Below are 24,610 nucleotides of genomic sequence, written 5' to 3'. Positions count from 1 at the left end.
AGTTTAGCATGAAAAAACAAACCTGTGTGTAAGACTGTCTGCACGATTACTCACCTGTACAGCGTGTTCGTGAGTGATCCAAAACAAACCCAGGATTGCACTCACACATTGTACCCAGATAAGATCGTACACAGCGACCATTAGCACAGCTACACTCATCGGAGTCTTCTTCTGAACTGTCTCTCTCTAAACGGGTGAAACAAAAAGTAACAAAACACTGAGTCACATCTGTGACTAAAGTAACTTTCTGTAAAGTTCAAGGTGAGCAAAACTGTTATGATCACCAGGGTTGTAGCTGGAGAAAGCTGCCAGAAAGTCCCCCTCTCCGTCAGACTCGGTCTCCAAATGCATCTCACACAGTCTGTTAAAAAGTACTGCACACACACCAGAAACCCCATGAAGGGAAATTATGTCATTTTGCTCCTTCAATTCACTTTGAATTTCACAATCATTGTGACAAAAATGAAACAATAATATGATTTGAGAGATTCATATTTAATTGAAAAGGCAAACGGTGTGATTAAAAATGTATAAATAAATATCATTTAAAAGGATGTTTCAAATGGTCCAACTCATAAATAAATAACAATTGAAATGAAGTAGCTGGAAGGAGAGAGTGAAGAAGGTAGCCAACAAGTGCTTAGTATACATTGAAATGCATTCAAGGGTGAATACTTCATACGTATTGTTGTATATAATGCACCTAATAGAACCAATACAAATTATATGTCCTTTCACAGTGAACCTATCAAGTATTACATGCATGATTTAATTGTCCAAGTTCTCCAGAAAAAAAGAAAAAAAAATCAGAACCAAGGAAGAGAGGGAGACCAAGGACCGAGCCAAGGCCGCAACTATCAATGGATGATATGATTTCTAAAGTTACACAAAAGGTTTATTCGTCAATAAGAACGGATCAATGAAAAGTTAAAGAGGCTTGTAGGAGGAATATTAATAGTCGGCGACATTTGGTCGATTTGGATATAACCACAGCCAAGGTTAATTCTTTGTCGTTTATCGAAGAATCAGCGCTGGCCGTTGGTATGAATTATATCTGGTAACCATGCTTATGCTTTTGAAACATATAAAAAGTTCCAGATTGTTATATAAAACTTAAGCTAATAAGAGTGTCGTTCAAAACGACAGGCAGAAAGTTCAAGTGGTTAAGATATGCTTAGCATTGCAAAATACATAGATTATAGGTGTTAACGCTTCTAGGAAGCTATATGCATGTTTAAGTTCTAAGAAGGCGCAGGTGTCAGCTGCACTGCGATATAACATCTCCGCTGTGGTTACAAAGTATGTGCGCATTTAGAGACTTGTTTTTACTTAGGTAGGAAAACAATGTATAGCATTGCTGTTGTGAATCCAAAGGAGGCTACATCCTGTGACACAGCCCCTCTGTTTATCTGGGGCACTATAAAAAGAAACTCTGAACTTTGTTCCAGGCCGAACCTTGTGGTGAAGACTTCTCATTGATGTGCTTGTATGACTCGTTTTTATGATTTGTTTTTAAAGTGAGTCATTCTCCCTAACCCCTTCTAAAAAATCTTGGTGTGAAGTAATTGCAAATATACTTGTTATCTGAACCTGAATCTAATCACCTATCTAGTCAAAGTGACCAAATCTCCTGAGCTTAGCAGGACAAAGCCTGGGGACGGCTGGACGCCTGACAGCACACTCAATCTGTAGGTAAGACCATATCTATAGTATGCATTTGGGGGTGTTCAATGCAAATGTCTGCGTAGGATGTATTGAACTTAATTTATGTTTGGGTGTCCAGGCGGTCTATTTATTTCATAACAGTATACATGAATGATAAAGCATGGGGCATTACCTGAATTTCTGTTCGGACAGGTACGGCACTCTGGGCCCCAGCCCCGACCATAGTGACAACAGCACTCAGAGTAAGTCACAGTCAGCTCATTCCGAGGCATAGTACACATGAGATCCTCATCAACCTCACGGAAACATATGTCCTTATGTGCTGCAGTGCGATCTGAGAGAGAGAAAGAGAGATGGGGTGATGGAGAATATAAAGGTTTAAACAACATACACACATGGAGAGTTTACGGAGGACAAAATTAGATGAGCAGATGAAAACAAGGTTAAATCACTGGCTTTGGACACAGCAATAAATAAGAAGAAATTACTTGTAATAATAGTAAACCAAAAAAAAAACACGCTCAAAATACATTGCAAATACTGACGTTTAGTACACAGCGGAAGAAAACACATCTTTACACATGCCTGTGTTAAAAGTGAGGTCTTGCATGACTGCATCTTAACACCGCTAAAAACAGCAGATTAAATTGTCCATTCTCAATTTAAAGAACTGACCGTATAAATTGACCATATCAAATATGGACTGTATCGAGGCTATTTGGGAATATAGAAAATTACTAGTTTTTAAAAGATTTAGATCAATTTGCATTTATCAGATCCAAAATAATTGTATCAATCCCCAGTGTTTCAGTGTTTGGTTGCTCGACCTGATTTTGCCAAGTGGTTGATGTCCTCATGACAACATATTTTTTTGACCTAAGGACAACATTTTCATAAAAAAAACCTAAACCCACAACAAACCCCAACCCTCACCTTAGCTTACCCCTAAAATCAGAGGGAAATGATAAGTGAAAAACAATGGTCTAGAAGCAACTAATCCTGGTTGGAAGATTAAACTTAAAATAAACTGTAAAATGTATTTCTGAAATCTGATTGGTTGGTTTAATTGTTGTCCCAGGGTCAACATGATGTTGTCTTAAGGATATCAACCACTTGGCAAAAACAGGAGAGCCGTGTTTGGTAGGTCGAGCTGATTGTTTGTCATACCCACCATCATAGACGCACTGCTTGAGGGCTGCACTGAAGGTAAGAGGCTGCTTGCAAATGCAGTGGAAGGAGCCGGGAGTGTTGACACATTTCCCGTTCCTACAGTAGGAGGGATCCTCACACTCATTCACATCTGAAAGGTGCACCACAGACACACCCGTTACTAAAGAGATGTACAGAAAGAGGTAGAGATATAAGAGAGAAATGGAAAAAAGGAGGGAGAAGAACAAGGAGAGAGCCATCAGAAGCACACAGTCTTGGGTGAGGACATCAAATAATATTTCCATTAATCAGTAATAATCCAGAAAAACATAAAGCAAAGCAGTAATAATATTTTTAATCATTACTATCATACAGAACTTGAAAAAAATACTCTCAATATAAACAAGTGTCTGAAGCATTCTCTGTTATATTAAAATCATGTACTTTGTTAATTATTTCCACCATTTCAGGCGCTCTTCTCTAATTCATTATAAAATTCTACAACATCACGTCATGGTACAGGTTTGCTCACCCGCCTGTTCCTCAGGTGTGACACAACCATTGCGGTCGGTTGCCAAAATCCAGGGCGATGTACAGATGCAATAATAGGAATCGTGTGTATTTACACAGTGGCCATTTTTGCAATTAGCAGGTTCTTGACACTCATCCACATCTGCAGCACAACAGGTAAGATGTTAAGAGCGTAAAGTTCGGCATAGGTGTCAGATTACTTTATCCCACTCATTACGCCACAGCCTCGTTGGCGCAGTAGGCAGCGCGTCAGTCTCATAATCTGAAGGTCGTGAGTTCGAGCCTCACACGGGGCATCGCTTTTCTTTAACAAGCAAGCTTTACTATGAAGCGGAACATGCTCATTTAACAACACATACCTGTGACTGTGGGAAAGACACACTTTTTGTTAGTAGCGTCAGGCACCCAGGGTGGGTTGCAAGTGCAGTAGAATGAGCCTCGAGTGTTCACACAATGGCCATTTGTACACAATGATTCATCATGACATTCATCCACATCTACAGGGAAAACAGAGTGGGAAAATGTTGTTTTCTTGTGAGTTTTTCAATGTGATAAATTTGAAAGATTTTAAGGCCCTTCTGTGTTTCCAAGTAGTTCACCTATTGTTAATCGTGACGTTATATTGCCCCCTATTGACAGAAACTAAACAAATATTCTCCAAACTCAGCAAATTGCTTGTATGCTTTTTTCAGTTTTTGTGTAGGCTAGATATTGTTTCTAAAAATGCAACAGACTGACAAAATTTATTCTGAATAAATGAAAGAATTGAATATATTTAAACATTTACTAGATCCATTTATAATATTGCAAAAAAACATGAGGATTCTTAAAATTGTCCGGAGATCCAATATATTTGTATTATTTAGAAAATGTTGAAACTTAAACCGTTTAAGGTTCTTTAATACAGATAAATTGAAAGACTTGTTTCAGGATGTATACACTGCCTGAACAGGCATGAAAATTTGTGTGACTTTACCAATACATTCCAGCAGATTGCCGTCATAGTAGAATCCCTGTTGGCAGTAGCATTCAAAGCCTGGCTGTGTGTTCATACAGCGTCCCTCCTTACAGATCTCATTTGAAAACAACACACACTCATCAATATCTACAAAATAAGAAAAAAAGAGAGTTTATTATTTGTCAAAGTAAGAGTGTATGTGTATAATTAGGGATGCAACGATTATAGATTTTGTTGGTACGATAACAGTTGCAAGATTATGACGATTATTATGCATACATTAATTTCTACATTTTTACTGGCCCTGACAAAAAGTTTACTTCCCTGCCACGAAAAGTAATAAATAAATAATAATGTCTAGAAATTAGTTTGTTTTTACCCATGCAATCTTAACAAATAAGCTCATAATACCATATAACTAGCCTAACTCTAACAACAATAGTAAATCAGTAAACTAGAACAAATTATCAAATTATGAGCAATAGCACAAATAAATGTTATAAAGCATCACACAAATAAAGTTATCAGTGCTTTTTAGGTGTTTCAGGTTGGTCTAACAGTGGTTATCAGGTACAGCAACTGAATAAAGGAGTCGAATGTAAAATAACACTTCATAGTCTTCACAGTATACTGAAATATAGATCAAACCATATTAAAGTTATTAAAGTAGATCAGTCAGGAGCAGTTAGTCTATTTTTTCTTGGTGAGCATTACAACAGATATATTTATTATGCTGCTGTCCCTTTAAGAGCTAGCGCGCACGGATCAAATGCTTTCATTTAAAGCAAACAACAATGGATTTATCAACGTGATATAGAGCCTATTCGCTAAATAATAACATAAAATAAGTTAAATTGGTTAAACTTGCGCCCTGCGATGGGTTGGCACTCCATCCAGGGTGTATCCTGCCTTGATGCCCGATGACTCCTGAGATAGGCGCAGGCTCCCCGTGACCCGAGGTAGTCCGGATAAGCGGTAGAAAATGGATGGATGGATGGATGGTTAAACTTGCCGCAGGAGTAGACTTTGAATTTGAGCTTGCACATACAGAATATCCGCATCCTGTGTGCTTTCCTTGAAACATGCGATGTAACAGAGCCTTAAGGATTAATTAACCGTGATGTTTTTAAGCCTGGTTAATGGTTAACCTCGGTAATCGCTGCATCCCTATGTGTAATGTGCACTCGTACCTCTGTGCACAGGTAATCCATATTCTATCTTTCCCTCCTCATGGTAAAATCCTCTGCCCACTGGACAAAGAGAGTGATACTCCGCTAGAAACGACAGACATCAATCAAAGCCCTATACATCAATCGATTGATTTATTAATGCATCGATCACATTATCTTCCATCAATAAATGTGTCTGTTTGTCTCTAACCTGAGTGGTAGACGGGACAGGGGTATATCTCACAGTGATCCCCCCATCCTACACCGATAGAACAGCAGCACTCCTGCTTAGAAACATTGGTTGCCAAGACGCTGTCACAGAATACAGTGTCATCCAGATTAAGATAGCATTCCTTCTTATTGTTCAGATCCACCATAACCTCTGTATGGAAAAATAAAGCAATTTTGTTTAAGCAAACATGCACACATACACACAAAACTATGCTGAGCACTTTGGTGAAATATCCCACAGCTCCTACCATCACAGCTGTGTTTGTCTTCAGACAACATGTAACCATCGTTGCAAACGCAAATATATCCGCCCTGTCTGTTTTCACATACACCATGAGGATGACACAGGCTCCTGTCCACAGAACACTCATCTATGTCTGAAACAGAAGAAGCGAGAGAGTGAACAATAACTAGAATGAAGAAACTAATGGAACTGCATGAGGTGCCCTCACGAAAACAGTAAAACTCATCTGTTTTTATGCACTTTTACCTTGGCACCGGCGTCCACTGACCAGCATATAACCTTTCTGGCACTCGCAGCGGTATGAGCCCATTGTGTTGATACAGCGTCCTCGCTGGCAGTTAGATGACCGGTCACACTCATTGATATCTAAATAAATGAAAGAAAGTAAAAGGGAGGTTTATAATTCATCTATTTTAATGTGTAGCTATAACCTCACATACTATTAATTGGAAATCTTGGAATGTTATATTGTAATTTAGAATGTAAATGAGAAATGTTTTGGAAGCAGATGGGTCATAGTGCATATGTATATATATCTACACCAAGAGCAAAATATGATTTAAAGGTTTTTCTGGCCGTTAAATAATGATTCTTAATGAATCTCATATTAATCTTGAGTGCCTATAGAGTATTGCATACTTTTTATCTTTGAAGAGTATTTAGTTTGATCACATTTATAAAAGATAGATACAGCTTTATGATTGTGTCTGAAAACATATGGCGCGTCTAGGGGGGAGGGGTAGGCTGAACAAAAGCACGTGCGCACCCTTGTCAACAAAACACAGACATCAGTTTCACTCACCGCATGCGGTTCATGTCCGGCATCTTTTAGCGCTCGGACGACTCCATATATCAGTTTTAAAAATGATCTCCAAATCCAGCGTTATATCCACAGTTTATATAACATTCATCACCCACATGCAGTTAACCAATCAACACCTGAACTTCGCAAACATATGCTCTCTCTCTCTCCTGCACACAAGTGAAAGTGAGGTCTGCGCATGCTCCTTCTCCTGCTCTCCTGTGGCCGTGCCGCATGCTTTTCTGGGAGAAATGTCCAAAAAGGAACTAAGAAAAGTTTTTACGAAATACTACGTAATACGTCCAACTCGTTTTTTGACAAGTTGACCATGTTAAGCATGAGAAGACAGCACGTTTAACATTGTAAAGAAGTCAGAATGCTTGACACATAGTAGCAGGGCTGTTTTAAAATAAAAATAACGTTATCGTCCACTGGTGTGGACGCAAATATAGTAATAGTTACTTATAGTTATTTATGGAAGTATTTTAATACAATTAGTCTTTGAAGCAAAAAAGCATGTTAAATTACCATTAAAATAATGACTTTAATATTCGATATTTAAATGTTCAGTCCATATTATTTCGGTTTAAAAATTTGCCTCAACAAATTCAATGGTTCAAATTCAGCTTGAAATTCAAAGTTTCACATCAGGCAATTCAAGGAGATAGAGCGCCGAATCCACTGCTGCATTATCTATACCTGCTGCCCGACCACTTCACCAGCAGGTGGTGCATGTCGATTCTGACGAAGACCAAAGCAAGAAATGCAGATACTTTTTACATGGAAACGTAACACCTCTTACAATATTTGGAACATCAGGTTCCAAAGCAGTTGTACTGTTAGGTACACCCACCTTACTTGCGTAAACATTTGGGCAGTCAAATCATACCACGAACTGATGTAGTTTTGTGGGGGTGTGGTTACACGAGGCGTTTCGGGTAGGTCTGGGTGAGCATTCGCTTTTAGATGGAACTTTTTGTTTTGTTCTGGCACTTAAATTTAAAAATTTTACGTGTCTAATACATGCATGGGCAACTTAAATCACACAACAAAGACACAGAAAAACATGTATTCGTGCCATATGACCCCTTTAATTTGCAACTCTCATAAAAAGCTGGAAGTGAATTGTGGAAACGTTTGTTGTTTTTTTATTTTGTTAATACAAGACTAAAACCGATCTTTTAGCCACGCGCAGTCCTTGTGCTATAGCAGGTCAGATAAATAGACCACATACAAATAGACAGCACTTTCTTAAGAAGCCGATTAGAACCGAAACGTTTTGTGTATCCTACAGCCTGCAGACAAAGAAAGATACTTGTACAAGTCTTGTACTTTAAGTAATCTGCCATCTCTGGGTTGCATTAAATGTTTTTAACTGACCTTCACAGTGGCTTCCCTCTTGTGTAGGCTGGTAACCAGAGTAACACTGACACCGGAATGATCCCTCCGTGTTAATGCATTGACCATTAGCACACAGACGGCTATCCAGACACTCATTAATGTCTGTGGAAACATAACCATCCAAAAATGTCTGTCCAGAATGAGAACTAAAATAAAACTGTTGAAAGTTTGCATTTGACATAATGTTATTTATGGGATAGTTCATCCAAAAATGTCATCTATTATTCGCCCTCATGTCATTTTAAACCTGTATGACTTTCTTTCTCCAGAATACAAAATATATTTTGAAGAATGTTGGTAGCAACTTTGATTTTAATTGACTTCGATTGTGTGGATACAAAATGTTTCTCAAAATATCTCCTTTTGTGTTCTGCAGAAGAAAGAAACTAGTTTCAAACAGCATGAGGGTGAATAAATGATGACAGAAGTTGTATTTTTTATATGAACTTTCCGTTGAGTTGTGTTGGCTGTGTGCCACTGACCTCTGCATCCTTTGCTGTCGGCCTCTGGCAGGAAGCCTTCATTACATAGACACCGATGTGATCCCTGTAAGTTCTCACATCTGCCGTTGAGACACACACCACGCTTCTGACACTCATTGATGTCTAAAGGGAACACAGCTCTTGTAAGATTACATTTATGTCAAATTTAACTAAAAAACCTGGATAAAACCACTTATGTCATGGTTGAATAACATGGCCTTTTTAACAATATGGATGTGAAGAGAGCAGGCTTGCTGTATAATATATAACATTTCTGAAAATTCTAGATAAAGGATGACTTCACCGAAGATGCAACTGTAAAATCTTTTGATTTATTTTGGAATAATTACATTTGTATCTGAATGGTAGTGTATACATAATACATATAAATTAAAGCAGATAACAAATAATAAAATGGATAATAAAGGAAACTAAATTAAATGCGTTTTTGGAAAATGTTGGAATTAAAGAGGATATTATAAATAAATCAGCCAGATGTACTTCTATTGTACTTTGTTTAACAAATCCAAAGCTCTATAAAAATATGACCATAAAACAGGCAATGGTTTAATCACTAATGATAATAAATCCACATAATCATTCAATAAACCAAACGGTTTTCTGGTCAATTACATATCCTGACTGTTGCCACCAAAAACCTTGTAATAACATCACTGACATACAATACCTAGGAGCTTTTTTTGTTTAGCTGTGAAATGCCAAGAGGTTGTGTAAGGAGCTCAGTAGAAGATGGAAGTTGATAAACGGCATGTGAGTGGTTGCATGTGTGCATGAGGGTGTGTGTTTTTCAGACCGTAACAAACTCCTCCTTGTGCATGGTAACCAGGTTGGCAGGGTATGCACTCATAGGATCCAACAGTATTCTCACACTGTTCATCAGGACAGGTATGAGGATCCAAACATTCATTAATATCTGCAGAAAGAGACATCTCTGATATTTAGTTTCTGACGATCACAAACAAACAGAACATTATGTATATCTATAACATATGGGTCAACACATGGGTTGATGTCCTCACCTTCGCAGGAAGGTTGTCTGCGGGATTTGCTTTTGAAGCCAGGCAGACACTCACACTTATAGGACCCATGCAAATTAATGCACTGCCCTCCAGTTCCACAGATATCAGGTTTAGAACACTCATTTATATCTGTAAGTATCCATGCAAAAAAGTGTTAGTCACCATTTATTTATGCAGAACTATCTATAACTGTCACTGTCCTTTAAAGTTCCTATGAAGTGGCAGCGTACAGTAGACATGTGTCTGGTTAGTAATCCTAGATATTCCAAGCCCAACAACCTGCGACTCTAACCAGTGTCAATTAAAGTAGAAATAGATTACCTCGGAATAGCTGAATAAATAAAATACCCTTTGCCGGACACTCACCGATACATCTGCGTTTTCCATTTTGCACCACAAGTTTGAAACCATTGTAACAGTTGCATCGATAGGAGCCCATGGTGTTAATGCAGATGCCTCTGCCACATGGTTCAGAATCACATTCATTTTCATCTACAGAGAAAGAGACCAAATGTTATAAATAATTTTACTGATCTAGTAGAAACACTGATGTTGATGTTTTTATCCCTTGACCATAACATTAGTATGTCAATTAATACACCAAAAGTGCTCAGTCTCTTTCAGTCTCAGACATATGTAGGCGAAGATGAATATGTGACCCTGGACCACAAAACCAGTCAAAGGGTCAATTTTTTAAAATGAGATTTATTATCTGAAAGCTGAATAAATAAGCTTTCCTTTGATGTATGGTTGGTCGAGAAACAACTATTTGCAAGTCAGGAATCTGAGGGTATAACATAAATAATAATATTGAGAAAATTGTCTTTAAAGTTATCAATAAGACATGGTGTATCAGTCCATTGCTAAGAATAAACAGGTTTGTTTTGACGCTCTCTATTGGCTTACCGCTGTAATGACGTTGTGGAGAGTAGATGAGCCCTAAAGCGGAAATTCTAAACTTAACTTGGATACCAAACTTGAGTAAGTAATTCCCAAAGAGCGGGCAGTAGCAAGTAAAGTTCGTAGGCATGTTTCTGGCCATTTTTGTTTGCCATTGTTTTGCATCCACTCACAAAAATAAAGTTTTGATATATTTACTGTAGGAAACATTTTTAGTTACTACATGTTTAAAAATGCATATATCCTAATAGTTTGATACTTGTTGCGTGAGAAAATAAATGGTTTTGTCAACATCATGTAGATGTAATGCGGGTGGGGTTCGGGACACAGCATTTATGTCAAATGGGTAGGGTTGGGAACGGAATTAAATTAGTGCTGCTGTCTGATGTCGGGACAGGTGTTCTTTTATTACTGCGGGTGCTGGTTTATCAAAAAGGACCTGTGCAGGACTCTGACGCAGAGATTCACGCCTAGTCAGTTCACTGCAATGGCAAATACAGTTTATTCACAGCAATGGCAGATTGCGGATCCTCTCTCTCATTGGCTCTGGCGGCAAGGTGAGCAAAGCTTCTGATAAGGTGGGCAAAGCCTAGCCCCCAGTGGAGCCGGGCCTGATGCCCATCCATCCCGACTTTTGGCATTTGTTCTGCATTTGCTCTAATCACCCTAATCACCAACTCATCTTGCTCCAAATGCGAGCTGCTTTCCATACTCTGCTACCTAAACTTTGCGATGCGCATCATCCCCCAAGGCCGCCCATTCATCTCACACCTTCTCTGACCTATCCGTACTAGACCCTGGAACCATCTCATTCTTCATCAAACAAAGCAAGTCCGACCAAAGAAAGAAAGGCCACCACATCTACATTTTCAACCTCCAGTACCCCATCCAACCATACCAAGCTCTATCAAACTACCTGCATCTCCTACTCCTTCACATCAAACTCCCCTCCGACCCACTCTTCATGGACGACTCCGATCGCCCAACCACATGTTTCTGGTTCCAAAAGCACCTCAAATCATTCCTACTCCTCTCTGGCTTCCCAACCGACCATTTCTCGAGCCACCCCTTCTGCATAGGTGCGACAACCATGGCCGTCTAAAAAAGTCTCTCTGAACCCCAGATCCAAACTCTCTGTCGCTGGGCATCAAAGAGTCTTCGGCCCATCAGACCCTCATCGCCTGAATCATCTAGTGCCAACCCGCACCTAATTGTTCAATTTTCCCCACATGGATCCGCTACACCCTTATCCCCCCCACCGCAGCAGACTCCTCCACTCCAGATGCTAATATCGACGCAATAACCCCCCCGTAGGGGGCCCAGCTTTCACCACACGCTCTGCTGCAGTAGACACCACTCACTTGAAGCCAGTATCGCCACAGCGACCGCCCCTCCCAGGGGCCTCAGTATACAACACCCAACAGGAAGCCAGTATCGGGCTCATGCTTCCATCTCGTGCTCTGCCACAGCAGACATCACCCAAAATGAAGCCAGTTTCGCTGCAGCAACTACCCCGCAGGGGCCTCTCTATCGTTTACCCACTGCCACAGCAGTGCTGCTCCCGCAGCTTCTTTTCCCTTCCCAAATGCTCCGGGTTCGGGCATACACCTTGCCCGGTGCCCTATCCCTGGTCAAGGGGCGGGTGCTCCAGGTTTCGGGAGAATCACCATGCTCAGAGCCCTCGCCCTGGGACAGCACACCAAATACGCATTCTATTCGTCACACTTTATTATCTGTGAGGCAAACTTGTAAAATGATGTTTTATTAACAAGGTTCGGGAGGAGCATGTGAAGATAATTAACTCGGCTGGCTTTCGATTAGCAATCACAGCAATCATCCTATCAGCCCAATAAATAGTCAAGCTGCTTACCTCCATTCTCTCGAGTGTCTCGCAACATCCCAACCCCACACAACAAGCCCCTATTTTATACCTCAGTACCGGGGGGGTATGCTCGGGTTAAACCCGTGGCCCTCTCCCTGGTCAAAGGGTGTTTCCTCGGAGTTCAGGGAGAATCACAGAGCTCAGAACCCTTGCCCCCGGGACAGCACGCCAAATACGTATACTATCCGTCCCACTTTATTTTCTGCAAGGCGAAGTTGTGAAATAAGCTCCGGCCCCTTCGGTGAAATAAGATTCGGCCCAAAAACACAAGAAATGCTGTAAAATCAAACGAATGCAATACATTTGTTTATGAGAGAGAACTTCTCTTCCGTGAGAAAAAGTGTACAAGCAGTGTAAACACATAGCTACCTACACCAGTCTCACACAGATTTACAAAAGGCTCTGGCTCATGTGTTCACTAAAACACAATTTACTCCCAAAAAGCAAACGAATGCAACAATTTTGTTTACAAGTGAGAACGTCTCTACGCAACCCCTCATGCTGCCCCTAAGTGTTCCTATCGGATATAGGAACGAACTGGCCGCACCAACAGCCCAATGTGATCCATCAGTATATGTGGGGGACTCTCATGAATCATATAACAGCCTACCAGTCTACTGGGATACTTCCAGACTGGGGGATTCGCACTATAATGAAGGGGTACAGACTTCACATTCTGAATGACGAAATATTTTTAGAGAAGGGGGCGGTACGGGTGGTACCTCCACATCTATGCAATCAGGGGTTTAACTCCCGTTATTTCCTACTTCCAAAAAAAGTTGTCTCGCTTTATCCCATTTTGGACCTCAGAATGTTGAACAAACATTTAAGGAAATACAATTTCTAAATGTTAACACACGCCACTTTCTCTCGCTTAATTCATCCGAACAGTTCACATCATCGATATGAAGAACGCTTTTATCCACAAAGCATCTATCCTCTGCATAGGAAACTTCTTCGTTTCGCCTACCAAGGCATCTGTTCTGCCTTTCATGCTCTCACTGAGTACAGAGATTGTTCTGTCTGTGTGGAGAGGCGGGGCTAACTGCGCACAGAATAGCGGTTCTCAGAATCTTCACATACTGTATAGAGGATAGTCAGATCATAGCCCATCCCAAAGATAAAGTGGTGATATACGTGCATCGTGAGCACATCCCCTCACTCAGCTTTAGAGTGAACGAGATTAAAAGCAATCTCACTCCAGCCCAGAATGTTGTAATTTTGTCATTCATACATATACTGGGATAGCTCACTCCCATGTGGGGTGTTGTGTTGTCACGTGTCATGCACCGCCTTTCCAGGTGACCGTCCTCTGGCTTTAAGAGCCTCGTTGAGATTATATTGGGCAACCGGGGAGTTTACCATATCTCCCATAGGTGGATCTCGAACACGATATGATTAAAGAGAACAATAGGTTACTGTTCGTAACCCGGGTTCTCTGAAACATTGAGTGGAGAAGTCCACCAAGTATGCCCCGCTTGTTGCACGAGAAGCGAATATGCTCACTGAGGAAAAGTGCTGCAGGTGCCTGTATGCATTAGGTTAGGGGGCGTGCCCTCATCTGGCATAGGTCACGCGCTCCTGTCTGTCGAAGCCAGATTTGGCGCAATTGGATGCTTCTCAGGTACAGGTAGGTAGAGGTCAGGTACGGATGCCCTTCCCATAAGTGGATCTCTCCACTTGATGTTTCAGAGAACCAGGGTTACGATCAGTAACCTATTGTTAGCTATTGCTACAAATATACCTGTGCTAGTTATGACTAGTTTTGTTGTCCAGGGTCACATATATTATGTTTACAATATTTATCTCTCTCTTTTTATATATACATACATGTGTGTACCTACCCACACAACTCTTTCTCTGTACATGCGGTTGGTATCCAGCATGACAGTGACAAGTAAAGCCATTCAGTGTGTTCACACACTCTCCCTGACCACATATATTCCTGCTCAGCTTGCACTCATCGATCGCTGTTTCACACAAACATGAAAAAAATTATATGTATGCCATAATTTACTCACCCTCATGCCATCCTAGGTGTACATGTCTTCCTTTCTTTAGGCGAACACAATTAACCTATAGGCAAGCCCCTCCCCTCGAACGTAGATGAGCCAATGGCAGTTGAATAGGAGTTGCACGGGGACCAGAACTCTGACAACTTTAGATTTCAGCACCATAGAGAATCATTGTAAGATCCAAAGCTCTCATTGGTTTTATGGTGTTTTATGTTACAAAAATGATAAAACGATGTGCCTAGGGTACATGTTACACTAATCCCAGATGTCCTGGGAGCATGAGGAATGGAATTAATTTTATTCAATTTCCTAAACTCACACAAAAAGAGAGAATTGTGGGCATAGTAACCCGATTCAACTCCAATCCCAGTGAAAACAAAAACGTTAATTTTCTGTTTGTTTTACTTTTACTAAGTTATAGTTTTCATCTGCAGATCGTTAATGTCATCTTGTGCTTGAGTATTGAATCTCTGGCTAAAACTAGTTAAGCTAGTGACTCCACACTAACGTACAAACATAAAAACTTAATGTTCTCACAGCATGTACATTGTAGGTCATAAAACCAAGGACTCCACTAAACTGGTTAAATGTAAAATAATTTAATCCTACACTGCGGTACATGAACAGTTGATCCTAGATGATGCCATTTGCGATCGTGACGACCCTAACATGAGGCTTCTCCCGCTTGCATTGTGATCTGTTCACCCTCGCTTCCACACTAATTTTATTATCCACCATATTTATTTTAAAATTGTTTATATATCCCTCCATGGTATATTTAAGTCGTACTTGAATTCTCCTAGACAACAGAGTGTGTCCAAAATATACCAAAAACAACTTCGGACAAGGTTTTCATACTGACAGCTGCCTTTGAAAAACATTAGGAATTCCGGTTGCTTGTCCGAGTTAGCAACAGTAACTAAGGGGGGCGGGGTTTAACGGTCAAATGGAGTAATAATCCTGACTTTGTAATGCCAAAAGAAGAGTAAATTATCCAAAAATGCCTATATCCATCATAAAAGTAATTCATGTCATGATCTAGCCTTCCTAGCAGCTGTATCTCTTGTTCTGGCCGACGGGATCATGACAGCCCTATTTCTTGTGTTTGTTTTGGAGAAACATGGTCATTGATTTGTGCCTTGTGCTCTCCCGTCCTCCCTCTCACCCTTGTTTCCTTGTACATGATCCCATAAATTCACGCCCTTCACCTGTAACCCTCGTTATGTCTCTTCTGTTCCTCTCCTATTTAATGCCCTTGTGTTTGCTGTCCTGTGCTGGATCGTTTGTATTTATCCCCGTCTCGTCCTGTTGCCCTTGGTCTCTTTAAGTTAAATTAAGTTAAGTTAAGCTAAGTTTTGTTTGGATAAAGTATTTTGTTCATGTTTTCCCCCTCAAGGAATTTTTCTGTTCAGTCTTGTTTTCATTCTATTTAATTAAGTACATTGGTTTTGTAGAAGAGCTGTCTTCATCTGGGTTCTGTTCCATGACAGTTTTTTGACAAATTCATTTGACTTCAGTGGGTTAATACGGAGTAAAAAGAAATACGATTTTGTGCATATTTTGCTAAGATATGTCGCTTTAGACTTTAAATATGTACAGTGTCTCACACAAGTTTTTTCGTAAAAACAATTTATTCACATTTTGTTATATTGCTGCCTTATCTAAAACTACTTTAAATTATTTTTTTACATGAATCTACACTCCATGAACAATAATGTCAAAACAAAAAACTGATTTGTGACTTACAACTTTGCAAATTTATTAAAACTAAAAAACTTAAATAAGTACATTGCATAACTATTCATTCCTATCTCAGCAGTTGTAAATTACGCACCTCAAATCTCTTTGATTCTTAGACACGTAAGAACTAATGATATTCAATGTCGAGATAAGATGAGCTGCCATGCCATTTCATGTGAAGGTTTTCGTCTTTTCACTACATATGACATGAATTAACCCCTTGGAGTCGTGTGGATTAGTTTTATGAAAAACATATCATTGCAAAACCAGGAACAACCAGGATTTTGAAAATTATTACACCAATTGTGTTCATCTGAAGAAACAGGACATGTTCACATAGTTTGGCATGATGGTGAGTAAAATATGTCCAAAACCAAATTTCCAAAGACAACGTTTGACAGTTAACTTTTGAAGCAGACTTGGTGAAACTTACGCGAGACTACCGTCGGTGGGTGTTCTAATGAGACTTTGGGGGTATCGCTCTCTGGTGGAACCCAAACATAGGGAGGAGGGGTCGGCTTGGCCACTATGACTAATATTATCAAGACATACAGAGAAAAGAAGAAGTAAGACATGTGAAATGCATTTACTGCCTAATCAAGCTAAATATTGAATCAGCTGAGATATAGAAATACATAGCTCATTTATATAATAAACTGTCATTACAAAAGACAAGTAAGACAGGCAGAATAAGTCTACCTGGGATGCGAGGACCATGCGTGCTGGTTGGTGAGAGATGTGTGGTCGTCTGGACATGCACTTCCTGTTGATATGATGAAAAAATCAGTTGAAAGAACTGGCAGAGGTAGATGTGCTCTACATGTACAGTGGTGAATATATACATTTTTCTATCAAATGACTTTTGATTTCCTCACTGGATCAGTGAAACTAGTTTTTCAAACTTACCGGAGGCTTGAACTCTGAAAACACAAAATAAAATGTATTAATGAATTAATAAACAAACACAAAAAATTGTCAATATATGAACGTAGAACGGATTATTGTACCATTTTTAGGATTGGGATTGTGTTCAATACTGGTGTGAAAGGGTTGAATGGACAGTGTGCTACGATAGGTCAGGACAGACATCCCTTTTCCTGCTGGACAGATCTTATTAAAGGAAGCTGAAGAGAGAACGAATTAAAGCAAAGAGCGAGAGAGAGAGAGAGAGAGAGAGAGACGTTATTTATCCAGAGTCAATAGGTTATACTGGAGCCTCATATACACAGTGTAGATTTAACACACTCACCTGTGCCGTCCTGTGGACACCTCTCACAGTTGCTACCCCATGCTTTACCCACAGTGCAGCAGCAGATCTCCTGGGAAAGCCGTGTTGGAAGAACATGTTCACATTTCCCTGCTTCAGTAACCATTCTGAAACAGGGGCCCTGCTCAACAGATAGTGCTACAAAGAAATTAAAACAAATAAATTATGCAAATCATTTGTGCTAAAAACTAAATTACCAAAGTTTTTCTTTTTATTGTTTTTTGCATTTGAACATACATTACTCTCTTTACTGAAATGTTTCTCAGGATCTTTAAAACCTTTTGATCTTTAAGTGTACGCATAAATGTTCACATACAGACATAATTGTGTTTTTGTTTTTTCTTTATACTTTTGGTAGTGGCAAAAATACTAATAAAAATAAAGTGACCCTTAAGTGACCCACATTTGTACAGTAGTGTATATATGTTTATGTCTCACCTATGCACCGCGTCCTTTCTATCAGTACATATCCAAGTTTGCAGGTGCAGCGGAAACTTCCTTGCGTATTTAAACATTCTCCATTCTGACACAGTCCCTGCATCATACATTCATTTATGTCTACAACGGCAACAGAGATTGACAAACACAAGGAGAGAACAACAAACAATGACCTTAAACATTTGTAAAATACAAATACAAAATTATGAGTTACCTTATGCTCTACATCAGCGGTTCTCAACCCTGGTCCTCGTCCCCCCCCCCTTTATTGTTTTTTGTATCTCTTGTTTAACACACCTGATTTAAATTTCTATCTTATTAGAAGAGAGCTCAATGAATGAACCGCGTTCCGATTGACGTGTTCCCTGAACTGTGTTCATTGCTCTCTAATCCCTGCACACAGGAAATCGGCTGACGTCAATTTAAGAACACAAATTTGCGCAACACTACTGCCTGCAGCGTCTTCACACAGACAAAACCTACTACGGAAGATTGAAGGGTTATTTAACCGTAATCTTGAGATTTGCACCATTATGCCCATTTCGAACTGGAATTATGGCAGAATATCTAGTGATGTTTACTTCGCAGGGCTCTTGCGGGCGTATTGAACAAACCTCCGAAGCGGTAGGAGAAGCATACAAAATATGCAGAGCGGGGCGGCGCGAGGACCAGGATTGAGAACCGCTGCTCTACATGATCTAAATTTTTACAACCCGAGGTCAATGATTCAGATTAGATTAATGGGAAATGCCAAAATTTCTCTCCGGGTTTTTTTTCTTGTAACTGCAGTACAGTTTTGTAATTGATTTTCCAGCTGACACTCTTCAGGACTGTAAAATAATCTGCTGCAGTCAATGACTGTACAGATGGTTTTCCCATCATCCACACATCTTGTCAAGCTGAATTAAAAACAATGAAAGTGTTTCCAGGATGTTTTTTTTTTGGCGATTGTAGAAACTTCTGCCACTCCTGAAGAATCAATTTCCTGTTGTCATGTATGGTGAGATATTCTTCCTGCCCTGAAAATTTATTTTCATTTTGGGCCAAAATTGTGTCTCTATGCGTTTCACCTCCTGAATAGAATCTTTCTTAAAAAAGTCAACTGTCAAGTTGATGACGGTAATAGATACTTGTCTTACTCAACAGGTTTTGATGTCTTTTTTAATCAGTTCTAACTTTCAAGTAAGTGTCCTTTTCAGTACCATCCTAAACAGTGTACCGTGTACATATCCAGTGGATGCATCTTTCTGCATCAAAATTCTTCACACAATTGACCTTGCACTTTTAGTTCTTTGCAGTGTAAATGCACTTCTTGTTTCAACATTCTGTCAGACAGCTGCCTCAAACACAATACCAAGGATGTGCCTAAATAATCCACCTTTCATAGTCCTATAATAGTGAATTAGTGTCTCTTTCTATGCTCATCATTTGAATGTAAAATGCTGTTCTATATCCATTCGTGCCCCGCAACTGAAAAATGATTTAACTGAAAAGAGCGTGTAGCATATCAAAGGTCTGAAGCATCTGCTTCCACTAAAACCTGACAGTTGTTGTCAGTCATCTTGCATGATGTACATTTTCGTTGCTTACAGTACCATTCCGTGATCTTGCTTCTCCTTCAATAGTTCTCTTTAAAAGGCCAGGAGAGTCAATAATGGAGTTTATGGAAATAATACTATTTTGAATCTTCCTTGTAGTTTTATTCAGAATGTATCCAGTTCTGCTGCAGCCACTATTATCCAATTTGTCTCCAAACTGTCAGCAAAGACTTGACTTTATGTGTCTCATGGTCTGGAATGAACATTTGTCCATAAATAAAGTGAAATCTTTTTGTTTAACAACAGATTAATTGCAGAGGGCATTTAAATGATCAGTATCTAAGCATCTACCCATCGCTACTTATAATAAAAATACAATCACTTGGACTTGAAATCAAATATAACATTCAGAAGAATGAAGCATGATCTACTTGATGATGATATATCATGATGTATATCATTGTGAATTTGACATATAGATGTCATATTTAAATAGGGTGCAATTGTTTTGGCAGTGTGAGATCATTCATTTGTAAATGCACTCCAACATACAGACAACATACCGACAACCAACATACCTGCATTTTGTAAGATCAGTACAGCACACAGGCATTACCTTGACAATGAGTGCTGTTGAGTCTCTTATATCCCTGAGGGCACGTGGAGCCAAAGTCCTCTACTATAGTCTGGTGTTTCCCAGAGTCTTTGTGAAAAAAAACGGAGAATTGTTATTCAATTCTTCTGGCAAAAGTTCACCAATATATAAAATGATGTTATCATATTATTAGTAAGTATGTTATATGCAGTATAGCACCATACAGTACATTTGTGTGAGAAACTGACCAAATTTCTTTTTAGCTAATCACTTTTAATTTTTTCTGTTAGTATCACTTTAATGAATTAAATTTTCAGTAAAGCTATTAATTGATGGTAAATTTACAGCTTTCAATGGAAGTCTTGAGTGCATGAAATGTCATTCTTGGGTGAACTATTCCTTTAAAGGGATACATTTACCACAAAAACACAATGGTAGTCAAAAGTGCCATAGAACTGTTTGATTTCCTACTTATTCAAAATGTCTTTTCATTCTTCCAAATATCTATCTCTGTGTTCATCAGAACAAAGAAATGTATACAGATTTAAACAAACTCAAAGGTGACTAAATGATGAAAGAATTTTCATTTTTGGGTGAAGTATCCCTTTAAGTCAGACCATTACACTGAAACATTAAACCAAATATAGGAAAGTTAAAAAAAGCTAAACAAAAAAAGAGAGTGGGAAAGGCTTAAAAAAGACATTTTTTAGAGAAACTGATGGTGCGCTTTATATGTGATGTGGTGTGATGTAGTTTGTGTGTGTGTGTGTGTGTGAGAGAGAGAGAGAGAGAGAGAGGCCACAGCGGGAACATTTCTCTGAAGCTGATATTTTTTTCCCTCCTGTGTAAGAACATGTGAGTACAGAGACAGAGTGACTTTCCAGAAAAGCTTTAGCCTAAGCCAACATTTTTTTAATCCTTTTTTCCATCCTTTACTTTTGTCTCCTTTTACTGCAAAGGGTGTGTCATTGGAAAATATGGTGGTGCTGTTAAAGCACGAAGACACTAGCAGACGTTCACACACACTCGAACGCAAACACTTATGGTAACGCATATCCGCTCACACACTGTTCAGCTGGCAAGGAGTTTCAAAAAGAAGCAGACAGACCCAGTGCACAGGCCCATCACTGTCTGACCGAGCTCTGACAAATAAAATGGATTATGAGAAGAAAATGGTAGTGGAAAAAGAGCATTTTTCTTCTGTGATGACACATTCCCACCAGTCAATCTAGGATTGGGGAATTTATAAGAAATTAACGACAGAAAGGAAAAATAAATCAAGCTGTGGGAGAGTGAGATGAGTTAAGGAATAAATGATGAATGATTGGTAAAGGAACAAATCATGTTCAGGATTTATGAATAAAGGGTTGCTTTTAGCTCCTAACACACATGCACGCACGCACGGACACGCACACACACACACACACACAGATTCTGTAGTCTTAATAGTCCGCTTTTAAGTATTATGCTATATTTTATACAATTTCTACTATTTTATGTAATTGGACTGCGTGCAATAATTAAATTGAACTGTGTTCTTTTTCTTTTATTTACATATTATTATATTTATTAAATCTATTTAAAATGTGCTGCATATTGGATTGCTCCAACAGAATTTCAATGTATTGTAATATGCAATGACAATAAAGAACTAACTAACTAACTAACTAACTAACATAGTTTGTATCATATCATTTATGACTGTGATATGGTACTGCTACTTTACCCTGTCTATAATTATTCTAAATTTTCAATCATCTTTGTCTCACTATTTGATATGTGTGAACAAGATGTGTTCTGACCTGCTCTAAAAGAAAAGCTAAAATTATGGCCGAAAGGTAATTTCCACAAGAACAAGTTTTCAAATAGGCCTACATTAAATTATACTACATTAAGGGAACAGCTTCACAGTGATTTTCACTTTCCTAACCCTAACCCTCCGATTCAAAACATTAAACTTAGCTGTGAAATATGACACAGGCATGAAACTATACTGACGTCAACTCAAGTCATATTTATTTGTATTACAGCGTTATAAAAAATACTGTATTTTAATATTGGTCTATTTAACATCCAACACAATCATCCATACTGCTTATACTAATAGTAACTCACTAAATCTTAAAAAAACATTTTTAGATGAATCATCAGATATAAAGTTTGACATTAGATCTGTCTACATGTTATTATTCTGGGTGTATTTGTTAGTACATAAAGATAGCACATTTTCATGTTGTTTAATTTTAAAAGAGCTAAAGGTTTAATGTAAATGTAGTTTATGAATTGTACTTACAAGGTAGCAAAGGACACTTGTAACATTTATTTTGTCCCCATGAATTTCCCACACTGCCACAGCAGTCTTCCTGATTGGTAAGGCCAGGAAGAGGGTTACTACTACACTACAAAAAGAGATAGTGAGCATTAGAGGGATTTGAATATTTTTAATTAATGCATAAATCAGATCAGAATTAAATTCTATCTCTAATGGTCACTCACAGCCTGTTTGGGTGTGGTTTCCTGGAAGCACCTCCCCTTCGGCTTATGTGTCTGAGGAGAAAGGCGGGTCACAGTTTTGGGACTGTGAGGCTTGTTCTCCGATTGGTCAAGGGGATGAATGACAACCGAAGTGTCTGGTGTATGGAGAACACGTACATTGACCTGCACTGGATAGATAGATGGATAGAAAGAAAGCAATGAAGATAAGAAAATGATACGTTTTTGAATCTCAATAATTATAAAGTATAAAACATAATTATTTGGTTGAATTTACTCCTGTATGTATAAACCTATATGACTTAATGGTGACTAAAGCTGTCAGTCCATAATTATATATAATTATATTATATATAAAATAATTTATATATTATAAATATATGCAAAAAATATTTCTCAAAAGAAAGTAATAAAGGTTTGGAACATTATGAGGATGAATAAACAATTAATTAACGGGTAAATATCTCTTAGGTAAACATATATGATTTTATAAATGTATAGAATAATAAGACTGTTCAAATGCTGTGCACCGATTACCTTCAGATGAGTGATGGCCACCACCTTGTGACAGAGGCAGAGTGAACACAGAGTGAGTCTGTGTCAGCTGCTGTCGTCCACCTATGCTACCCTGATCAGACAGACCCTGGGACTGGAGGATTTCATTAGATGTTAAGGAATTGCTCAGATTGACAGTAAAAATCTCATTCTGGCATATCTAATTAAAACTATAGACTGAATGGCAAATTAACCTAAATTAATCTATTAAATTTAATTCTTTTCTGCAAACCTAATACAAATCAAAATCACAAGCTGTTAAACATAGACTAAGAATCAGATTTTTGTAAATGTGCATGGGGGCAGATTTGAAGCAGGTTTCTTTTCACAAACATCATTCAGCACCGTACTGTTTATAGCCATGTCTGAATATGCTCTCTTTTTCCTCACATATAGAAATGAATTTGCATTAAAGGTGAAAGAAAGAAGCGAGCTATCTGAACAAAAACCCAAAGATCGATTTAGAAAATATGCAGTGTGCACAAAACTTCAGGTATTCATTAAAAACATCAATTTCAAACCCTCAATGACATGATCAAATCTATTTTTTTCCATCAATCTTTATGTTCTGCATATTCTACCCTATTTGTTCAAGCTTATGGCAACTTTATGGAAAAAGTGATTGAATTGCCCTTTAGGGTCATAGCTACAGCTCAGGAAGATGGAAACCATTCTAGGGTCCCATAGCAATTCAATTAAAGTACACTTAAGAAGCCAGGAGGATAACAGACTACCCAGCTATGGCCCTAGTTTTTAAAGAGATGTTTGAGCAATGTGAGATGAATGAAGTCAGCACCTGTAGGGTGTAGAAAGGCTGCTTGTTTCCACGAGAAGCTTGTGTTCGGAGTGGGAATTGGCAGAGGCGTCCAGTGAAGCCCGGTGGGCAGAGACAGTGCGTGCGAGTACTGCACACTCCCCCATTCATACAGGTGAGAGGACATACCACTGTATAAAAATAAGAGAAATTACAGATTAAGACGTCACTCTTGCATTTCACACTTAATATCCAAAACTATAAATAATGGAATTTAACGCATATAAATGAACATACACGCCCTAACATGGTTACGTTTACATTTTCATTTACTGTAAAACAATCATCCACAATTCCTTTAAAAACAACAACAAAGTTATAAAGAGAATTTTACACAGTCAAAAATCATTGTGATACATTTATGAAGATAATTTGCAGACTGCACTGACAATATTTTACAGTCACAAAATCAGTTTGAACATGAAGTCTGGAGTAGACCATTTGCAGTAGACTGTGGAGTTTTAGACTGTAGTGTGGTTAGAAGTCTCTTATGTGGGCTGAAATATCAAGCTAGGCTTAACCAGGTTATTTTGGAACACTGGCACAGTTAACATTTTTATAACAGCTCATGGTGGTTTAGGATGGGGAAAATCCAGTGTCTGTTTGTTATTATGTTCTGTCCTTTGCCGATTTGTTCTCCGGCTGTTTGCATGGCTTTTAAAACATTTATTGTAGAATCAGGGTATGATCAGTCTGGCAGT

General features: G+C 38.7%; 1 protein-coding gene and 1 non-coding gene across 4 annotated transcripts in view; one reads left to right on the top strand and one right to left on the bottom strand.

The window, feature by feature from the left end:
- Positions 1-24,610, bottom strand: part of ltbp3 (latent transforming growth factor beta binding protein 3) — a 45,893-nt gene that overhangs the window by 986 nt on the left and 20,297 nt on the right. The window contains exons 2-29 of one of the 3 annotated variants that reach the window (XM_056746210.1): positions 23,892-24,040; positions 23,078-23,189; positions 22,544-22,710; positions 22,341-22,446; positions 20,069-20,155; positions 17,915-18,034; positions 17,459-17,614; positions 17,217-17,333; positions 17,116-17,129; positions 16,909-16,972; positions 16,643-16,741; positions 14,299-14,424; positions 10,039-10,164; positions 9,673-9,801; positions 9,447-9,566; positions 8,633-8,755; positions 8,130-8,252; positions 6,194-6,313; positions 5,952-6,080; positions 5,684-5,854; positions 5,494-5,577; positions 4,322-4,450; positions 3,705-3,842; positions 3,347-3,487; positions 2,837-2,965; positions 1,838-1,999; positions 285-374; positions 55-186 (exon numbers count right to left, since the gene is read on the bottom strand). In XM_056746210.1, the coding sequence (XP_056602188.1) occupies positions 55-186; positions 285-374; positions 1,838-1,999; positions 2,837-2,965; positions 3,347-3,487; positions 3,705-3,842; positions 4,322-4,450; positions 5,494-5,577; positions 5,684-5,854; positions 5,952-6,080; positions 6,194-6,313; positions 8,130-8,252; positions 8,633-8,755; positions 9,447-9,566; positions 9,673-9,801; positions 10,039-10,164; positions 14,299-14,424; positions 16,643-16,741; positions 16,909-16,972; positions 17,116-17,129; positions 17,217-17,333; positions 17,459-17,614; positions 17,915-18,034; positions 20,069-20,155; positions 22,341-22,446; positions 22,544-22,710; positions 23,078-23,189; positions 23,892-24,040 (3,363 nt within the window). Of the gene's footprint in view, positions 1-54; positions 187-284; positions 375-1,837; positions 2,000-2,836; positions 2,996-3,346; positions 3,488-3,704; positions 3,843-4,321; positions 4,451-5,493; positions 5,578-5,683; positions 5,855-5,951; positions 6,081-6,193; positions 6,314-8,129; positions 8,253-8,632; positions 8,756-9,446; positions 9,567-9,672; positions 9,802-10,038; positions 10,165-14,298; positions 14,425-16,642; positions 16,742-16,908; positions 16,973-17,115; positions 17,130-17,216; positions 17,334-17,458; positions 17,615-17,914; positions 18,035-20,068; positions 20,156-22,340; positions 22,447-22,543; positions 22,711-23,077; positions 23,190-23,891; positions 24,041-24,610 lie in introns of all 3 variants that reach the window. The other 2 variants (XM_056746209.1, XM_056746211.1) reach the window with 2 other exon arrangements.
- Positions 3,569-3,641, top strand: trnam-cau (transfer RNA methionine (anticodon CAU)). Its single transcript has one exon. It is a non-coding gene; the product is annotated as a tRNA-Met (tRNA).

Source organism: Triplophysa dalaica, chromosome 4 (genome assembly GCF_015846415.1).
Source record: "Triplophysa dalaica isolate WHDGS20190420 chromosome 4, ASM1584641v1, whole genome shotgun sequence".
In the NCBI taxonomy this organism is placed as follows: Eukaryota; Metazoa; Chordata; class Actinopteri; order Cypriniformes; family Nemacheilidae; genus Triplophysa; species Triplophysa dalaica.
Note: the sequence above shows the minus strand (reverse complement) of the source record. Positions and strands in the feature narration are given on the sequence as shown.